The sequence below is a fragment of the Schistocerca serialis genome, chromosome 4 (genome assembly GCF_023864345.2).
Source record: "Schistocerca serialis cubense isolate TAMUIC-IGC-003099 chromosome 4, iqSchSeri2.2, whole genome shotgun sequence".
NCBI classification, from domain to species: domain Eukaryota; kingdom Metazoa; phylum Arthropoda; class Insecta; order Orthoptera; family Acrididae; genus Schistocerca; species Schistocerca serialis.
This window is the reverse complement of record NC_064641.1, coordinates 769,113,295-769,134,278: the sequence shown is the minus strand read 5'-3', so window position 1 is coordinate 769,134,278 and position 20,984 is coordinate 769,113,295. Positions and strand designations below refer to the sequence as shown.

At 41.3% G+C, this 20,984-nt stretch overlaps 1 protein-coding gene across 1 annotated transcript in view; it reads right to left on the bottom strand.

Annotated features, from left to right (window-relative positions):
* The window catches only part of LOC126473323 (probable E3 ubiquitin-protein ligase HERC3), a 32,310-nt gene that overhangs the window by 4,798 nt on the left and 6,528 nt on the right, over nt 1–20,984 (bottom strand). The window contains exons 3-5 of the mRNA XM_050100307.1: nt 17,216–17,495; nt 16,663–16,789; nt 5,451–5,737 (exon numbers count right to left, since the gene is read on the bottom strand). Coding sequence (XP_049956264.1) covers nt 5,451–5,737; nt 16,663–16,789; nt 17,216–17,495 — 694 coding nt within the window. The remainder of the gene's footprint in view (nt 1–5,450; nt 5,738–16,662; nt 16,790–17,215; nt 17,496–20,984) is intronic.

Sequence of the window (20,984 nt, the reverse complement as noted above, 5' to 3'; positions counted from 1 at the left end):
CAATGCAAGCATATGATGCTCTAAAAAAAAAAAAAAAAAAAAAAAAAAAAAAAAAAAAAAAAAAAAAAAAAAAAAAAGAGTGGAGTTGTACTGATAATGGGCCCATGTTCCACTGGCACTCAAATTAAATCTGACATCCTTTATTATGCTATGCAACTGGTTATTTCTCTCTGTAGAAGACAATATCAAAAGTCCCAATGATTAAGAAATGAGGTTGAGTCACAAGAACTGCGGGTAAGCAGTCTCTCTTTCTGCTTCTCAACACACTCAGCTCTACAAAAATTTTTTCATAAAAAATGAAATTGATCAAGGAATCAAATAGAAAGACTAGTTTTCTTGTTTATGCAGCTCTAACAATTTGAGACTATCACATTTGGAAAATAAGTTTTTTGGTTCTGTGTTACCAAAATTTCTTCCCAAACAATCCCGTCAGTGAAATAATCTGGCCAGCAGTATAGTTTTCCTCACAACATTAATGAAACCTTTAAAAGATTGAAGTAGCTTGAATTAAACAGAAGCTTATGATCGTGAAAGAGACTCTTCTGACTTTGGCCTCCAACACTTATCGAGTTTGAGAACCTGTGATAAAGAAACCCACCCATTGCTGGTGTTGCACAGCTATCGGCTGGGACCCCTATGGCAACAGGGATTCTGGTTTTCTCACTTTAAAAGGAACCTGCAATGATTAAGCCACTGGAACATACTAACACATTCATACAATTTTCCATGTGTATATCAGAGGTCCACACTGACAGCAAACTATGCTAACAAAAAGTACACTATACCTTACTCCAGAATTAAACTAGCACATCAACAGCATTATACAAGAAAAAGACACACTAATAACTGGCTGTAACATGAATCTATTCCAAAAATATGTCAGGAAGACTGCTGTGGACTTCACTTAAATTTACACAATGTGACGATTGTGTAAAATCAGCATGATATTTATACGCTGTGTGCTGCCGCTGTTATGCAACAATTTTTGCTACCATTATCTCCACTGCCTTGGTATTGCACAGTTAAATTGTGAAGTCTACAACTAGTTTGAGTCTGTAGTTATAGCAGAAAAATAGACTGGAATATGTCACTACGAGTCATGACAAAAGACCCAAGTTTTGGAAATTTTCAAGTTATTCGGATTTTATCTCACTTCCTAGTCATCATCAAGAGTTTTGATATTGCCTTCCCTGGAGAATACTAAATAGTGTATAACATAACAGAAGATACCTGTGGAATTTGGGCCCTTTTTCAATGCATCTCCTCCCTGCCCTTTTTTCTGGCCTTATACAGGGTGTTCGGAAATTTCCATTATAAACATCTAGGAGTTGTACAGGGGAGGGGGTACATAATATTTTGAATTGGAACTAATGTCCTGAAACATACTGTTTCCATTCTACAACAGTTTCGGTTCAGGTATTTAACTCACCCACTCCTGACTGAGGAGCTGAATGAGGCATGATGCAGTACAATTATTAGGCAACAATTCAAAAGGGAACATCACAAAACATCCATTTTTTACCCAAGTACATTAGTATCAACACTTAAATATTCTGTGTTTACATTATTCCAAAACAAAAAAGAGCCCAGTATACCGTATGTACAGAACAGTACTGATGCATTACAACAGGGACTTGATGTGGCGACCAATGCTGTTACAGACATTGTACCTACGAAGCATATTCTGGTGCACACTCTTCGCTGCCATGTAGAACTACTTGTCATTTCCTTTCCTGTTACACTTGCAAACAGAGTGAGGGAAAAAAAACATCTGTCTGTATGCCTCCGTTTAAGCCCTAATTTCATATATCTTATCTTTGAGGTCCTTACATGAAATGTATGTTGGCAGCAGTAGAATTGTTCGGCAGTCAGCTTCAAATGTCGGTGCTCTAATATTTCTAAATAGAATTTCTAGAAAAGAACATAACCTTCCCTCCAGGGATTCCAATCTGAGTTCCTGAAGCATCTCCTTAACACTTACGTGTTGTCTGAACCTACCAGTAACACATCTAGCAGCCCACCTCTGAATTTCTTTGACATCTTTCAATCCGACCTGATATGGCTCCTAAACACTCTAGCAGTACTCAAGAATAGGTTACACCAGAGTCCTACATGCAGTGTCCTTTACAGGTGAACCCCTCTTTCCTAAAATTCTCCCAATAAACTTAAGTCTACCATTCACTTTCCATACCACAGTTCTCATGTACTCATTCCACCTCATATCACTTTGCAATGTTATGCCCTGATATTTGAATGGCTTGCTCTCAAGCAAAACACTAATAATACTGTATCCGAACATTACAGGTTTGATCTTCATACTCATCAACATTAGCTTACATTTTTCCATATTTAAGGCTAACTGCCATTTGTCACACTAACTGGAAATTTTGTCTAAGTTGTCTTTTGCCTTCCTGTAGTCACTCAATTTCGACACCACAGCACCATCAGCAAACAATCGCAGATTGCTGCACACCCTGTAGGCCAAATCATCTGTGCATATAGAGAACAGTGACAGTCCTATCACACTTCCCTGGGGCAACTCTGACAATACCTTTGTCTCTGATGAACACTTGCAGCCGATAACAACTTACTGGGTTCTATTACTTAAGAAGTCTTCGAGCCACACTCCTATCTATGAACTTATTCCATATGCTCGTACCTTCGTTAACAGCCTGCAATGTGGCATCATGTGAAATGCTTTCCAGAAATATACAAATGTGGAAACTGTCTGTTGCCGTTCATCCAGTTCTCAGTATACCATGTGAGAAAACTGAAAGCAGAGTTTTGCACGAGTGATGCTTTCTAAAACCATCATGATTCGTGCACATAAGCTTCATAGCCTCAAGGAAGTTTATTATATTCAAACTGAGAATATGCTCAAGGATTCTGCAGCAAACCGAAGTTAGGGATATTGGTCTGTAATTTTGCAGGTCCATTCATTTACCATTCTTACATACTGGAGTAATCTGTGCTTTTTTCCACTCACTTACGACTTTGTGCTTGGTGATAGATTCATGGTAAATGCAAGCCAGTTAAGAGGCCAATGCTGTAGAGTACTCTTTGAAAAATCGAACCGGAATTCCATCTTGACCTGGTGATTTATTTGCTTTCAAATCCTTCAGTTGTTTCTCTATGCTAGACATGCTTATTACTACGTTGTCCACACAGGAGTCTGTCCAATGGTCAAATATGACTATATGTATGTACAATTCTCCTCTGTGAACAATTTCTTTAACATGACATTTAAAACTTCATCTTTTGTTTTTTTGTCTTCAACTGCCACACCAGACTGAATGGAAGCCTTAGAATCGCTTTGTGATTTTACATATGATCAGAATATTCTTGTGTTCTCTGCCAGATCTTTTGCTAAGGTGTGACAGTGGAAGTAGTTGTATGCTTCATGCATAGATCTTTTCACAGATGTTCTAATCTCTACTAACCTTCATTGTCATCATTTATGCATTCTGTTTTGAATCAAGATTGCAACAGCCTCTGCTTTTTCACCATCCTCCAAATTTCCTCCTTGAACCATGGTGGATCTTTTCGCCCTTTATCCACTTATTAGGCATATAACTCTCCAGACCACGATTTACAGTCTGCTTGAACTTTGCCCATAATTCATCCACATCCATCTTACTGCCTTACTGGAACTAAGTGATGCCAACTCACTAAGTGAGATGTTAATAACTGATTATCTGCTCTATCTAGTAGAAACACTCTCCTAGCCTTCTTGACTGATTTGTTAACTTTTGCAATCGTAGTTTCTATAATGACATCCTGATCACTAATCCCTGTTTCTATACTGACACTGTCAATAAGGTCTGGCCTATTTGTAGCTACAAGGTTGAAGATATTTCCATTGTGAGTGGCCTGCTCAATATAAGTGTTCAAAGGTATTTCAAATGACTATCTGTATACGGGACTTTAATACGGGTCTCCGAAATTGGAAATTTGTGGTAAGGACTCTGGGACCAAACTGCTGAGGTCATCGGTGCCTAGGCTTACACACTAATTAAACTAACTTACACTAAGGACAACACACACACCCATGCCCGAGGGAAGACTTGAACCTCTGACAGCAAGAGCCGCACGAACCGTGACAAGACTCCTCAGACTGCATGGTTACCCCGCACAGCTGGTGGTTTATAACATGGTCTTTCTAGTGGGAACAGCTTGAAAGAGTTTGCAGAAGACTTTTACAAAAGTGGGCAATATATAGCCATTTTTTGAAAAATGGTCAACTTTGGCCTAAACTTGTAAACTATTTGTAAACAACACGACAGTTAAATTTTAGATTCTAAGTCCTTTTATTGGTAAGTAGTTATGTGCAAAATTTCAGATTTATCCCCACAAATACTTCCAGAGATACAAAATGCTGAACTTTAAAGTTTTTTTTAAAAGTCTATTTTTTTCGGTTGACTGCTTCAAATTATCCATACACAAATTGCTTGGGAAAGTTCTTTCTTATTATTTCACTTAAGAGTACAAGATGACCTAGTTTTGTTTGTTTCATGAAAACGTTACCAGCTATATTATGTCACGAAATTATCAAAAACTCAATGGTGCACTATTGATAGCTGCACTGTGGTGTCAAATGACCATATCTCTAGAAATATTGAATTAATGATCATAAAACTTTACCAATGTTCACTGGGAACACGTGCAACTGTTCATATAAAATTTCATCAAAATCCTTTATCGTCATGTGTGAATCTCTACACCACTTGGCATGGCATGACTCTTCTACAAGTTCCACACCAATACTTGTGTAGTGCAGAAGACACAAATTAACATTATAGTAACACTACAAAACAATGTAGTCTAAGCTAGCTATGATGAATGGAAGGACATTATAATATATGATTATGAAATGGAATAAATATTAGCTATCTTTATCCACATTAAGGATGTAACTAATTTTATTACTGAAATATTTACTTTGATAAAAAATTTACATAAGATTTTTTTCTTAAAATGTTGAGGTGAACATGAATCCAAGACTAAATATTGAATGAGACACCTAAGCATTTGCCCACTGGATCAGCTTGCTACATGGTTATCATTATTAATATTTCGGTACCAGAGGAACTTCTATGCCGATATTCTCAAAAACCACTTAAATAGAATTTCTACCAAATTGGTCACCAAAAAATGCCACAATCCCTTTGTAAGGTACTTTGATCCACACTGAATAATGTTCCACAACTCCTTTCCCTCCTGAGTTTGTGTCACTTGTGGTATATTCAGACTCAAAGTGGAACTACATTAGCATATCATCCTGCTGTAGCAACAACAAAGCCATACCTATAGTCCCTTCAGAATTCCATGATCATTCAGTGGCAATGATTTAAACTGCTTTCCATGGCCTATCATGACATGTATTGGTGTTTTCAGAGTCCATAACCAACTGAAAGTTGTCAGGTGACACAGCATTTTCCTGTGTGGCTTACCTTTGTCAGCAGGTGACCTAGCTGTCCCTTTCTCAGATAGCTTCCTTTCAAGAGCTGTGCTTGATGAGTCATCAAGCCTGCCATTGGCACTTTTTCTTCTACGAAAAGCCGGTCGGCCTAACTGACCTGAATTATTCCATCCCCACATGTACAAATCACCGGATAATGTGACAGCTGCAGAATGCCATCCACCAGCTGCCACAAATGTTACATGCAGTCCACTCAAAACCTCCACTTCACAAGGTTTCTCTTCGTTTTCAAATGTGCCCAGTCCAAGCTGACCACGCCTATTCAAAAATTAGAATGTTAAATTAATCTAGTATTAGCATACAAATTTATAATATACCTGCAAGTATCCTATTGCTTGACAGTAAAACACAAAATTAAATAAAAATATTTACTACAGATCATTTCTACTGTTAAGAAAATTTGGTGTAGAAAACTATGACAAGACTTAATTAAAAAAACTGCGAAGTATTCTAGCTTATTATATATGGGAAGTATCTTGGAACTGGCACCGGTTAATTTTTGATTGGTTCTATACACTTTACTTTCATTATCACTATTTAAATGAGTAGCTACAAGAATTTTTGGACAATAACTTCCATTTATTATATAGAAGCTCCTGGTAAATGCATGTAAAACACAAACCTTCATATGAAAAGTATGTCAGTATATATTCTCTTCTGAAGTGTAATAATCAGGAAACCATTACCAAAACATCCTTTACAACAACCCATAAAACCAGCAAATAGTAATACAATAATAACACAAGTAACATCCACTACATTTCCACATAATTTTCTTCACTAACAATAACTAAGGGTCCAAAATATTATGAGGCTGTAAACTGACAGACAGACTGACTCACTGAAGGAAGGAAGGAAGGAAGGAAGGAAGATGGGGTTTAAAGACCAATCCACATCGAGGTCATTAGAAACTAAGCACAAGCTTGAATTGTGTCAATGATCGCAAAGGAAATCTACCGTGCCTTTTCAAAGGAATCATCCTGCCATTGCCTGAACTGATTTACGGAAACCATGGAAAACCTCAATTTGAATGTCCAGATGCAAGTTTGAACCATCATCCTCACGAACACATGGCCAATGTACGAACTATTGCACCACATCACTCTGTGCAGCAGTATATTACTACTATATTTACCTTACTGCATTCATTACACACTAACACGAGATCAACATCTTACCCTCATATTTTAAGGGGAAAAAAAAAGCACAAGTGCAATTCTGTGTGAAAATTTGGGGCATATTCTGATAGTACACAGCTATGACCTGAATGTACAGTTTTTAAACTTTTGTGTGCACTGGTTGTCACTCATTTTGCCCCACTGCAGCCACTAAATGCCCGAGTGCAAAGTGCTGTGAAATGGTGTGCATAAGAGGTTTCTGAAATATTGTTTTGACAGCAGTAATGTCCTTTGTTCATTGCGTCAAAGTGTGTGGTTTATAACCTGTAGCTAGTGCTCAAGATCTGTTTGCTTTGAACATTTTTATGTTTTAATTCACAAATGCAGTGTAAATGAATGAAACAAATGAGTACATTAGTAAAGAAGTAGTTTAGCACTATTTAATAATTAACACTGATGTTGTGCATTGTTTCTTTGGATTTTAAAGCTGGTATTCTTAAAGTGAAGAACATTCACAGCAGATGTGCTTTTCTTCAACTTCACTGGCATGACTGAATTTTAAATAAAAAACAGTTGACTTCATTTCAGACTTCAGTTGCTTAAGTGTATTCTTTTGGATTTTGAGGCATATATATTGCTGCAAAATAGAAATACAAGAATACTGTTAAAATATTCTGTGAATAGTAGGGTTCTTCTTGTCATGCCACTGTACTGTACTTCACTCTATGGCATTAGGCAGCTGCAGTGGGGTGGGGCAAATGACAATGTGCATGCAGGAAAGTTTACAAGCTGTACATTCAAAGAGGTCATAACTGTGTACAATCTGAATTATGGCCCAAATTTTCAGGCGGGATGGACTTTTGAGACTGATATCTCGCTAGTGTTCTTTTTTCTCCTGAATTCAACTACTAGAAGTTCCTTGGGCAAACAAACTATTTTTCTTAATGTAGATTGAGACTATCCATTACTAAGGAATTTAAATTTCTTTCAGCAGACAAATTATCTTCTTTTTGTCTCTCACCTCAGTTCCTGCCAAATGATAGCCTAAAATTTTTCCAACTCTTTTCAATTAGACATACACAGAATAAATATCTTACTATAGATATTACAGTCCAGTTGCGCAATTTTTTTCGTTTATTTGTGATGCTGGTGGTGCAATCAGCAAACCAATACAATAGTGCTTAACACTTTTACATACTTTCTCTAGGCATTCTGTTCACCCACATTACTAAAGAAAGACATCATGTGCTGCCAATAATGGTAAGGATTTGGAAACAAATGACCACACTCTTGCTTCTCTGATCTGTGGACTACTTATACACTGTTACCAAGCATCAAAGGCTTGTCAATTTCTAAAGATATTTAATATGATTGGCAAGTGATTAATAAAAATGGGAACAAACGACTGCTTGAAAAGGGTGACAAATGACTTACTTACTGGCAACTAACTGAAAACAGAATGGGAATGGAAGGTTATTTTCCATTATACACCGCACTTCAATATGTTTTTGATCTTTACGTTTTATCAGTGTGTCATATTTAATAATCCTTTCGCCTTTACTTCCTTGGGAGCTGAGCAATGAAAAGTCAAATCACATAGTGGTTATATTAACAGCAAATTGCAATATAGCTCCAAAATTACAACACATGGGCTTGTCATTTTTGGTTGGTTGGTTGTTGGGTTTACAGGGACGAAACTGCGAGGTCATCAAGATCCAATCCACGAATAATTCTCAGAAGAAGGATACAAAACAAAAATTCTGGGAAGCCTGATTGTAAGCAAGATACAATAAGACAGACAAATCAAGGAGAAGTAGGAGGGGACAGAGGGCGTAGGGTGCGCAGGCCGCTCTGCTCAGAATGCAGTTGCAGGTCACTGGAGCACGATTTGCAGTGGGAGGCGCACCCTCTGCAACAAGCCAGCACCACCTCACCAACCATTACTGCATAAGAATGAGTAGCGCACAGAAGACAATAAAATTTTAGGAAAGAAAACATTAAAAGTGGTAAAAGAGAGAAAGAGAGAGAAAGAGAGAAAATAAAAGGTGGGATGGATAGAGGCCATGCCAGACCACTGTGCTAGGACCACCATGCGCCCACTGGGCCAGAGCAGTTAGATACCCCTCAAACACCTCAGACGCTCAATGATACCAAAGTGCCCCACCTCACAAAGATGAGTAGACACCACCTACAACGATGAAAAGTAAAATCAGGTTGGTTGCTTTGGTGTCATCCACTAGCATCAGAGGTAGTGTCAGGAAGGTTAAGGTATCACCGTATAGCAGCCAAATTTGGGCGGTATGGTACAATGTAGGTAACTGTAAACTGATCACCTTATTAGCAGTAAGGCGGGTCCTAATGTCAGGGATTAGGGCCATGGGTCAGCCAAGTGTAGGTAAGGTGTAGCGGATTCCCTGCGAGAAGTGCAAAGGGAAGACTGCCACATGATTGTGGTCTCCATTACTGCCACCAGTTTGTTTGGGGAGTTCAGGGCAGACCATTCCGAGTTCCAGAACTCAACAATTGATGGCACAGAGTTGATCGAAGGTCCAGTTTTGGTAGCCCCATTTCGATAATCAGCAACCTAGTAGCCAACTTTGCCACATAGTAGGCATGTTCATTCCCGAGATACCAAGATGTCCGCAGATTCTAACAAGGATGACTGGCCATCCAGCTTGAGGGAGGTCATAAAGAAGGTCTTGGGAAGAGAAGGGTAGCACTGGTCTATAGCCTGAAGACTACTCAGGCAACTGCTGCAGATTGGACGCACCTTACCAGCACAAGAATGAGCGTGGCTGAGGGCTTGTTTGAGGGCCACCAATCCAGCAGGGAAGACACTCCATCATTTTTGGCAGAGAATGTAATTCACTGCACCTTGTTTTGAATCCAGAAATCGAAGACAGTGAGGAACAGGTGGCAAAACACCGTGGGGTCAACTGAATCTTTCAGTCCAAAGGATAAATCGAGACAAATCCTAGTTCAGGGGACACACGCTGGGGGTGCACATGATTGCTCTTTCGCAAGAGGCAACAGTGGGTAAAGTGAGTTCAGAGCAGAGGCACTGTAGCTGAACTACACTCCTGGAAATGGAAAAAAAGAACGCATTGACACCGGTGTGTCAGACCCACCATACTTGCTCTGGACACTGCGAGAGGGCTGTACAAGCAATGATCACACGCACGGCACAGCGGACACACCAGGAACCGTGGTGTTGGCCGTCGAATGGCGCTAGCTGCGCAGCATTTGTGCACCGCCGCCGTCAGTGTCAGCCAGTTTGCCGTGGCATACGGAGCTCCATCGCAGTCTTTAACACTGGTAGCATGCCGCGACAGCGTGGACGTGAACCGTATGTGCAGTTGACGGACTTTGAGCGAGGGCGTATAGTGGGCATGCGGGAGGCCGGGTGGACGTACCGCCGAATTGCTCAACACGTGGGGCGTGAGGTCTCTACAGTACATCGATGTTGTCGCCAGTGGTCGGCGGAAGGTGCACGTGCCCGTCGACCTGGGACCGGACCGCAGCGACGCACGGATGCACGCCAAGACCGTAGGATCCTACGCAGTGCCGTAGGGGACCGCACCGCCACTTCCCAGCAAATTAGGGACACTGTTGCTCCTGGGGTATCGGCGAGGACCATTCGAAACCGTCTCCATGAAGCTGGGCTACGGTCCCGCACACCGTTAGGCCGTCTTCCGCTCACGCCCCAACATCGTGCAGCCCGCCTCCAGTGGTGTCGCGACAGGCGTGAATGGAGGGACGAATGGAGACGTGTCGTCTTCAGCGATGAGAGTCGCTTCTGCCTTGGTGCCAATGATGGTCGTATGCGTGTTTGGCGCCGTGCAGGTGAGGGCCACAATCAGGACTGCATACGACCGAGGCACACAGGGCCAACACCCGGCATCATGGTGTGGGGAGCGATCTCTTACACTGGCCGTACACCACTGGTGATCGTCGAAGGGACACTGAATAGTGCACGGTACATCCAAACCGTCATCGAACCCATCGTTCTACCATTCCGAGACCGGCAAGGGAACTTGCTGTTCCAACAGGACAATGCACGTCCGCATGTATCCCGTGCCACCCAACGTGCTCTAGAAGGTGTAAGTCAACTACCCTGGCCAGCAAGATCTCCGGATCTGTCCCCCATTGAGCATGTTTGGGACTGGATGAAGCGTCGTCTCACGCGGTCTGCACGTCCAGCACGAACGCTGGTCCAACTGAGGCGCCAGGTGGAAATGGCATGGTAAGCCGTTCCACAGGACTACATCCAGCATCTCTACGATCGTCTCCATGGGAGAATAGCAGCCTGCATTGCTGCGAAAGGTGGATATACACTGTACTAGTGCCGACATTGTGCATGCTCTGTTGCCTGTGTCTATGTGCCTGTGGTTCTGTCAGTGTGATCATGTGATGTATCTGACCCCAGGAATGTGTCAATAAAGTTTCCCCTTCCTGGGACAATGAATTCACGGTGTTCTAATTTCAATTTCCAGGAGTGTACAATTGTGACCCCAGTTCTGGGTCTCTGCTGTGAGAGATGGATCATCCTATGACTAAAAAGGGCATGGTAATTTGGATGCTTAGGGGAGCCGTGAAAATGTAAAGCACAACTGAATAGCTATTGTTGGCCCCTGATTGCCATGGAGGGGCACCAGCGCCAACAACAGTGAGTAGGCTGTTCACAGGGCTAGTTCAAAGGACTCCTGCTGCAAGTTTGACCCCATACTGGTGGATCTGGTCCAGTGACAGCAGAGCGATACCGAACCATATACCAGGCACCCTTAACCGAGATTGGACAGGATCAGGGCTTTGTAAAACCACAGAGGGTAGTGCAGTGTGCACCCCAGCTGGTGTTACTGAGGCAGCAAAGTATACTGAGGTGTAGACTGCACCTTAAAGTAGTTGAAGATGGGGAAGCCACATCAGTCGAGCTCTGAAGACCAATCCCAAAAAGTGATAAGTCTCCACTATGTTGAGTAATTGGTTGTCCAGGTAAAATTCTGGTTGTGGATAAACAGTACAATGTCAACAGAACTGCACTACGCGAGTCTTGACAGCAATAAAGAAAGCCATGGGTGACGGCCCATGACTGCAGCTTTCGAAGGGTGTCTTGCAGTCTGTGTTCAATAACACCCACACTAGAGGAGCAATAGTACAAGCAGAAATTGTCGGTATACAGGAAGGTGATACTGAAGACCCCACAACTGCTGTTAGACCATTGATGGCCATTAGAAAGAGAAGAACACTTAATACAGAACCCTGTGGGACCTCAAGCAATATGGAAGTGCTGTGGGAAGCACCAACTCGGATGCAGGAAGTTCAGTGCGACAAGAAGTTCTGGAAAAAAATCAGAAGCGGTGGCGAGGTTGTGGTGTCACAGTGTGATGTCATAAGCCTTTTGGATATCTAAGAAAGCAGTAATAAGGTACAGACATCAAGTCTGTCTAGATGGTAGATTCCAGGCACACCAAATTAACAGTGGAATGGCATTGACAAAAACTGCCTTGGAACAGAGCCTGAAGGCCCTAAGACTTGAGGAGCCAACAAAGAAGATGCTTCATCTTACATTTGAGCAACTTACAGCAAACATTGGTGAGACCAGTTGTGTGATATCTGTCCAACTCTAGGTGGTACTTACCCAGTTTCAGTACTGGGACGATAGTGCTTTCTCACCATTGAGATGGGAACCCACTTTTGCTCCAGATACGAGTGAAGATGGTTAGGAGATGATACTGATGGTGGTGGTGGTGGTGGTGGTGGTGGTGGTGGTTAGTGTTTAACGTCCCGTCGACAACGAGGTCATTAGAGACGGAGCGCAAGCTCGGGTTAGAGAAGGTTTGGGAAGGAAATCGGCCGTGCCCTTTCAAAGGAACCTTCCTGGCATTTGCCTGAAATGATTTAGGGAAATCACGGAAAACCAAAATCAGGATGGCCGGAGACGGGATTGAACCGTCATCCTCCCGAATGCGAGTCCAGTGTGCTAACCACTGCGCCACCTCGCTCGGTAAGAGATGATACTGACAATCTACTGATAGGTATCTGAGCATCTGGGTGTGGACGCAGTCTGGCTCTGGGGCTGTATCAACGCAAAGGGCACTGAAAAATTCCCATTCCCTGAATGGAGCACTATAGGGCTATAAGGTGACATTTAGTGAAAGATAACAGCAATTGCTCAATCCATTGTTAAATGACACAAAAGGCAGGTTGGTAGTTCTCAGATGTAGAGGTTTTAGCATAATGCAGAGCAAAATGTTCGGATACGGTGTCTGCGTCACTGAAAACAGCGCCACTCAAGGAAATAACAAGTACATTTGCAAAGGTCTGGTATCCACAGGGGTTCTGATCCCCCAAACTTAAGAATGAGGCACATGTGGTTCGATGGTTGAAACTTACTATCCCCAGCATTTTGTTAAGCGGCAGACCTGGGCACATAGCCGTTTAAAGATAATGAGGTGCTCTATCGATGGATGCCACTTATGATGTTGGACAGCCTGCCTGCAATCTCTAATGGTCTCCGTGATTTCCGAGGTCCAACAAGGTACTCTCTTCCAATGGAGGGATCCCAAAAAATAGGGCATCGCTATGCCAGCTGCCAATAGAACGGCTTCTGTTGCACCCTCGACAACTGCATCAATGCCTCCATGTAGCGGGGAGCTCAGAATAACAGTGGAGGTGAAAGTGTGCCAGTCGGCACTCTGGAGAGCCCATCTGGATGGGTGCCCATGCGAGTGACACAGAGAGGGACAGGAAGATTGGAAAGTGGTTGCTACCACAGGTCATTGTGGACCCTCCAGTGGATGAATGGGAGAAGACCATGGCTGCAAACAGATCAATGGCTGAGTTAGTTTCATGTGCCACAGTGAAGAGTTTGGAGGCACCAGTATTGGAGAGACTTATGTCAAGATTTGCCAGTAAGTTTTCAATGTCTTTAATGATCATGGGTCCACCCCACAAAAGGTTATGGACATTGATGTCGCCCATGATTAGGCAAAGTGAGGGGAGCTGAGAAACCAATGCAGACAGTTATGTATTGAGGCACCACACCATTGGGAGGGTAAAATCCTGAAATGCCCTTACCTGAACAGTCACAGTCTCCAAAGTTGAATCAAGAGCAACATGTTTGATGTATACCAAGTCCAGAGAATGTGTGGAAACTCCACCAGACACACTATTATAATCGGGCGATTCTTAAAATAACCCCGGTAGCCACAGAGGGCAGGGGTCTTCATTGGTGGAAACCAAGTTTCCTGAAGGGCAATGCAAAAAGCAGGCTAGGAGCTTAATAGATGTCACAGCTCAGGCGGTGGAAAAAAACTGCTACAATTCCACTGGAGAATTGTGCTGTCTGTATACTGTGAGGGCTTGATGGGACCAAGGAGGCAGGTTGTGTCCCACGCTCACCTGTTGGCACTGGTTGAAAGGTGATGTTAACACATACAGGATCTAAGAAATGTGTGTTGCGATGTGGAGCCTCAGGGGCCACTGGGATCGTTGCTGAGGTTGGGTTGTGCCCATGGTGAGAACCCCTGTTGGAGTGAGTAGCTTCATCTGGAATTTCCTTCATCTTCAACGACTTCTTTTTGTCCTTTTCCTTAGGGGCTTTGGACGACTGGGAGAGCCTCCCTGAATTAGTTTCAGGGACTGAAGAACATGAAGCCAGCAGTTTGTGGCTCCTTCAGCCATTGATTGGTATACTGCTGCAGACTGGCAGAGACCTTTGAGGGAAGTGTCCCGAGCAACCCCTTCCTGGCGTGAGAAGCCAGACGAAAGTGATGTGTGTCCAGCTGGCGATGGGGATCAGCATCCCCAGTGGTTGTACCAATGTGGGTGTGGAGGCAGCAGCAGCAGCAGGACAGCCCCCAACCAGCAGGGGGCAGGCATGGTCGAATGGCTCTGAGGGCTCATTGTAGGATGCAGAATAGGGGAAGAGTACCATCATTCAAGGTAGTGACCTTGTCATAGCTGTAGCCTACAATACTGTCATGCAAGCAGGATGTGGATGGTCGTACATTTTCTTCGCCTGTTGGTATGTCAGTCTCTCCAGAGTATAACATTCCCGTACTTTTCTCTCTCTGGAAGACAGTGTAGACTACTGAGCACAGAGAATGGTGCTCTCCACAGGTTATTTAGACAATGGAAGGAGCACAAGGAACATTCACATGCCACAGCCATCCACAATCCTTGCATTACAACACGAAGACGTGCCAGAATTTCACACATTTGAAGCACAATGTAGAGGGCAGAACACAGAGTTTCGCGTAGTATTGGTATACCATCGCCTTGACCTTTTCAGGCAATGAATTACCTCCAAAGGCCAAGATGAAGGCCCCAGTAGCAACTCTACTCTCCTTTGGACCCCTATAGACATGACGGACGAAGTTTACATCCCCCCCCCCAAGTTGGCACAGCTCATCATCAGACTGCAAGAGGTGGTCACAATGGAAAATGATGCCTTGAACCATGTTTAGACTACTATAGGGAGTGACTGTCACTGGAATATTACCCCCTTGTCACAAGCAAGCAACACTTCTGACTGGACAGGGAATGCTGTTTCAATGAAAACTGACCCACTCTTCATTTTGGAGATGGCTGCGACTTCCCCAAAACTTGTCCTAGGCTTTGTGGCCAGAAAAGAATCCCCATCCGTCCTTGTACAAACCAGGTATTGGTGGGGAGTATTTCCCTACTTGTCTGTTAACCCGACGTTCCTCCTACAGCGTAGCCAGGGAAGGAAACAATTGGGTGTCACATCTCTCTGCATTGAATGAGTTCCTTCCTTCTGAAGAGACAGCCTTATGAAAACCAGCAGGAGATTGCATCATGGCAGATGAAGCTACTCACTCCAACAGGGGTTCTCACCATGGGCACAATCCAACCTCAGCAACGGTTAACTGGCCAGTAATCTGCTGCTTAGAGTGCCCATGCCCCAATCATGATGGGCGCATACTCCTTGGCATAGAGGGGGATGTTTCAGCTCAGGCACCAACAGTGTGATCCCTGCATGGTCAGGGGCTACCACCTTGCAGGTACTTGACAAAGGCCACCTCCCCTCTCCCACAATGGGATGGCTACTATGCTGGAAAGCAAGGGTGCAAGGGAGCTAAGGTGGAAAGGCACAAAAGTAAAAGAGATACCACACTGGGTGACCTCTGTGTTATCCCGCACTTCTGAAAATTTTGGAAATGTTATAGCATGTCAAATCCAACAATGAGGACCATGTATTTATTAAAGAAACGATGTAGAGTGCACTGGAAGTGAAATGGACCGGGTCCAGGCCCAAGTGGAGTCTGCACCAGAGAGACCATATGATGGAAAAGCAGAGGAGGGAAAGGGATAGTGGAAGTATAGGCTTGCATCACAGAGAGAGTAACACTCCCACAAAGGCTGGGGGGCTCATGATAGCCAAGCATGTACTCACAAAAGAATTGTATGCCCCTGGGAGATTGTCATTTCTGCCATCATCTCAATCATTAACCAACCACAAAATAAACCAACTACATTTTATGATTCCTGTGTACCTCAATCGTCTTTCAGGTTGAATGTTTGAAAGTATAATGAAGTAAGAAATTAGTTTAATTTGTGAACATTCAATGAGTATACCGTAACACACATTTGCACCAAACAGTCTGTTACAAACTTCTAGTTTATTACGAGATCAATTATCATTGTTAGCTTACAGGCAACCATCACATAAAGGTTCGAATTTTTCTTTCTATATTCTAAAGTCTTTTCCGATTCGCATGAACTCATAAAACCAGAAGTAACTTCACCTCTCCCTCAGTCTTCTCATCTTTGGTAATATTCTAATTTTCTGATGTTTAAATAAACAATTGCATCACTTCAAGTTATATGCCAGATAACTTACAAACTATGCAAAACTAGTCATACAAACTCTTTACTAATGATTATCTTTGAAGGAAGTGGCGTTATTTCATTCCTGCGACTTCAGCATTGTCTTAGGCAAAATTTGTCACTGGTTAATGCGTGTAAATCACATAAGATGTAAAGCTTCCTCATATTAAAGTCTTGTAATGGAATCAAATGCAAGAGTGCCATATTACTTACGTGCCAGTTCCCCAAGAGTAAACAGTTCCAGCATCTGTCAGTAGGAGGCAATGTTCTATACCACAAGCAACAGCAGTCACACGATGTTTCGTGAGAGGCAATGGAGATGGAATACTGAAGGCACAACCTATTTTGCAACAAAGGAAGTCAATACTTATGATATATATTTTTGTTTGACAATGAAAATATATGTTCTGATCATTAACAAAAAACTGATTTTATGCATCCCATCAGAGAGGTATGCTTCACGAAGTCAAAGAACTGTTTCAGCATGTCGAGACAGTTGGTACAGAATTTTTCTGTCACTAACTTGAAGTAATTTAAAAAGATAAAATACCAAAATTGTGATGATCAATCAAGAATACACACTTTGACATTTTTGATTATAGACAGTTTGTATCAAAACATTTATTTTGAATGGTGGTGATATTCTTGTATGGACTACAAATTTTGTTTGGTTTTGATGTGTATATTTATCAGTGTGAACTTAAATTTAAATTAATACCTCCTTACAGTTTTATGATAACACAAACTATAGTGCAAAGATCCTTACCAGCCGCAGTTACTGCCACATGAATAGCTTCACCACAGCATATTTTAACAATTTTTTGGTGGGATTCTCCACTACTCGAATTTGGAAGTGCTCCATCCTGAATCCTCTTCCCATGCCTACACTGTTTATTTACGGTTTCCTTCTCATCATCAGATGTAGACATCTCAGTCTCAACATTCACAAAATTTGGCAGCTTTTTTAAGGCTCCTGTGGACGAAATGTACTGCCAACACTCACCGCTATCTGTAAGTATCAATGCCCGTGAAGAGGAGCAAGCAGCCTGAAAAATAAAAGCTTCTGTAAGATCACTAATTCTGCCCAAATTTTTATGATACTGCACATCAGTGTTGTTCTAACTTTTTCCCCACTGCACAATCTCCAATCTGTAAAACCAATGGTAACTTGAATAGAAAGTGGATTATCATCAATATTCCAACTATATTATCTATGTCTGCTAACCTGAAAGATATAGGACCTTTAAGAATGGGGGAGTGGAGGAGAGAAAATCTGTCAGTTTTGGAAAGTAACACACAGACCACATATAATATCAAGGAACAAATCTCTTAAGAAATTCCATTTTTATCAAAGGTAGAGTTCACCTAAGGAAACTAAAATTACGAGACACAATGGCCAGCCAGTCTCCAGAAGGGAATATTTCAGTAATGTCAACAGGCACATTTATAATAGAGATCTTTCTAGCTTTCATAACTATTAGTTCCTTCCTTGTTGGGTTGGGAAGGGGGGGGGGGGGGGGAGAGGGAGTAAGCGGCAGACTGAAATGTATCAATATGTGATTGTTAGGATACATACGACAAAATGTTGACATCAAGTGTCAGGCTGTCACATTTACAGGTTTATATAAATTTTGTTACAATCATTTCATTACTCTGATCCTTTTAGAACTCAACGTATTACACTGACTCAAATTCTGTCAATTTTGTTTTGACTTTAACAAGCACATATACACCTTTGCACTTTTACTAACAGGTACTTAGGCATAAAACAAACAATTCTCATTGTGTACTTCCAGAATACCTTTCAGAAGAAGTGAAACCAGCATTTCATTAGTGTTAGTGGAATGAACATGTGCATATGTTATGAACATAGAACCTTCATGATGTAAGCAGCTCTGCAAAAAGCATTGTTACTGAACCTATTTTACGAATTTCTATACTAAAAGCTGTGTAAAACTTCATGTTGCAGTATGAGAGAAGTAAACTAATATGTAATTCCATGATGTCTGCCTGTATACACCAACAAGTTTTTGATTGTAATACAAAAATTTTCTGTTTCTAATAAAGGATTATGTAACTACTAATTATTACAATAATGTATGAAGGGTGGCAAATTAGCAGTCAGAGTAACCATATTATACATTAAACATGTAATTATAGAAGAGACACACAACTCGAATTTCTTGAAATTTCTCTTGGAACTACCAAAACATTAGCTGCACTGTCAAGAACTCAGCAACTTGCAGCAAATTTTGGTGGAGCAGATATTCGCAAATTCTTTTACAGCCACTGCAGCAAAGAAGAGTGCTGAGAAATGAAGATGAGTATTTGCTATTAATTGTTACACCCTGTAGCATTTAATTTGTGGTGGAGGATCCTGTGATATAGGCATGCACATACACGTGTGAGCAATAAAGCAAATAAAGAGGTGATAACTAACAAGTGGGACAAAAATGTTTGTGGTATGAAACTTTAACACCACGGACAATCTCTTTTCTGTGTGGCAGAAATTTTGTGTGAAGACAAGAATTTTAGTGAGAAGACTGAAATTTTAATTCGAAGTACTTAGTACTGTGTTTGTTTATCAATCTGATGATTAAAAGTAATCAAAACAGGTTTCAGGTAGTAGACAATGTTGCAAGTTTAAACAATAGCATTAAAGATAATGAAAGTAAAATCTAAGTTAACAGTGAGGTAGCACAGAACCGGATTTACAATAATGAGTCAGTAGGAACTGTTTACGTGAATGCTTGTTCACTGTTTCTTGGTTTTGATGAAACTGAATTTATAGGCTCAAACAATGGAATTGTAAAATTATTGTCAAGGTTATTAGCTGTTTCATACAATGGTCAAATTGCTGAAACAAACAATAATCTGAAGGACCTTAAAACACAATTGGAAAATAGTAATACATGAACCACAAGAAATGAAGAGGAGCTTAAAAAGCATTAAAATGAGGTAGAAATAGATCGGAAACAGGTCGATGAAGTTTTCTAGGAACTGCAGATGTATTTTGTTTCTTCACGCTGCTTACATGTTCAGTACCCACTGGCAAATACTGATGTGAAGCTCATGGTCCAAATCTCTGACACTGTTGGCAATTCAATCTTTAGAACTGCAATTGCCACTAAAGGTAGACTCGGTTATAATTTCCTGTATCCACTAGCTGGCTCCCTCCCGCATACGTAATCCCGAGGCGTAGACATACAACAACTGTTTTAAGGGATCAGAATAGTCACCACATGCTGAGAATACATGAAATACTGGCTTTAAAATAATCATTTAGAAATTCTGCCATTTCTTTTCATGTAAACCACTGTTCCCAATGAAGCAACAAGGAACTACGTGGCCTGTCTAACAAGCTGAATAAGCTAGACTGTATGGGTTACAAAAAGAAAAACAAATTTAGATAGAAAATCTTGTTCTTGAAAATGAGACCCTATAATCTGCCTTACACTATGGAAACTAGTGGTCTTTGAAACTGTTTCCCGAGCCAAAGTTGTGCGCTTTTTATGGTAGTGGACTTGTTTAGATGGAGCTGGATCCAAATCCCAACCTGAATAGCCAAATTTGCATTTTCCAAGGTTTTCATAAATGACCCAAGGCAAAAGCCAGGATTGTTGCTTTGAAAGGACAACATACAATGTTTTGATCCATTCCTACCCAATCTGCACTTGCTCCCATCTCTAATGATGTCATAAACTAAACATCCTTTAATGCTCTTTTCTTTACAGCTATTTACGAATTATATTTGGAAGTTATAAACATTGCTGAATGTGGCCTTTTAAAACTAACATCTGAAATGCCCATCATAAGACAGTGTTTGTAGAAAATTTTCATTTAAATATGAAGTGTGTAAATCAAAGTACTTTACATTTATTGCTTTTGTTGTTACTGCATTATTTTAAAGCTTTTTAGTTTACTTAATTTTTCTGTAACCAGATTGTACATATTGTTTTTCAATGTAATTTTAACACTTAATTAAAAGTGATTCACACCTTAGGCAGTGCACATGTAAAGTAATTAGATATCAACTATCAAATTATCACAGTGGTAAACTTGGAACAGCACAATATTTGAAGAAGTGTGTGTCTCACCTAAGGCAATGATAACTTGTTTGATGTGTATTTTTGCCTACAGAAAAAATACAATGATTCCTGAAATGTGAATTAAGAATTATTGAGAAAAAGAGGAACCAGTTCAACAATGTTTTCATATGCCTTACATTTACATACTCAAACACATGGCTCTGGTTGTAATCAAATCTAGGCACAAATATGTTAGTGAGTGTAAGTGCCACACAATTAACTGACTTACATGTCTGTCAACAGAGAGCTTGCAGTGTATACCTGTGTTCACACTGTAATGTGTGTGGTGAAGACGTGATATGTGCCACAAACATGAACAGCATAAAAATACAACAGTACGTAACAGTTAATTTGATGAGCTGATAACTCATTATGGCATGACTTGGGAAGAAATGCAACAAGTTTCAAATGGTTCAAATGGCTCTGAGCACTATGGGACTTAACATA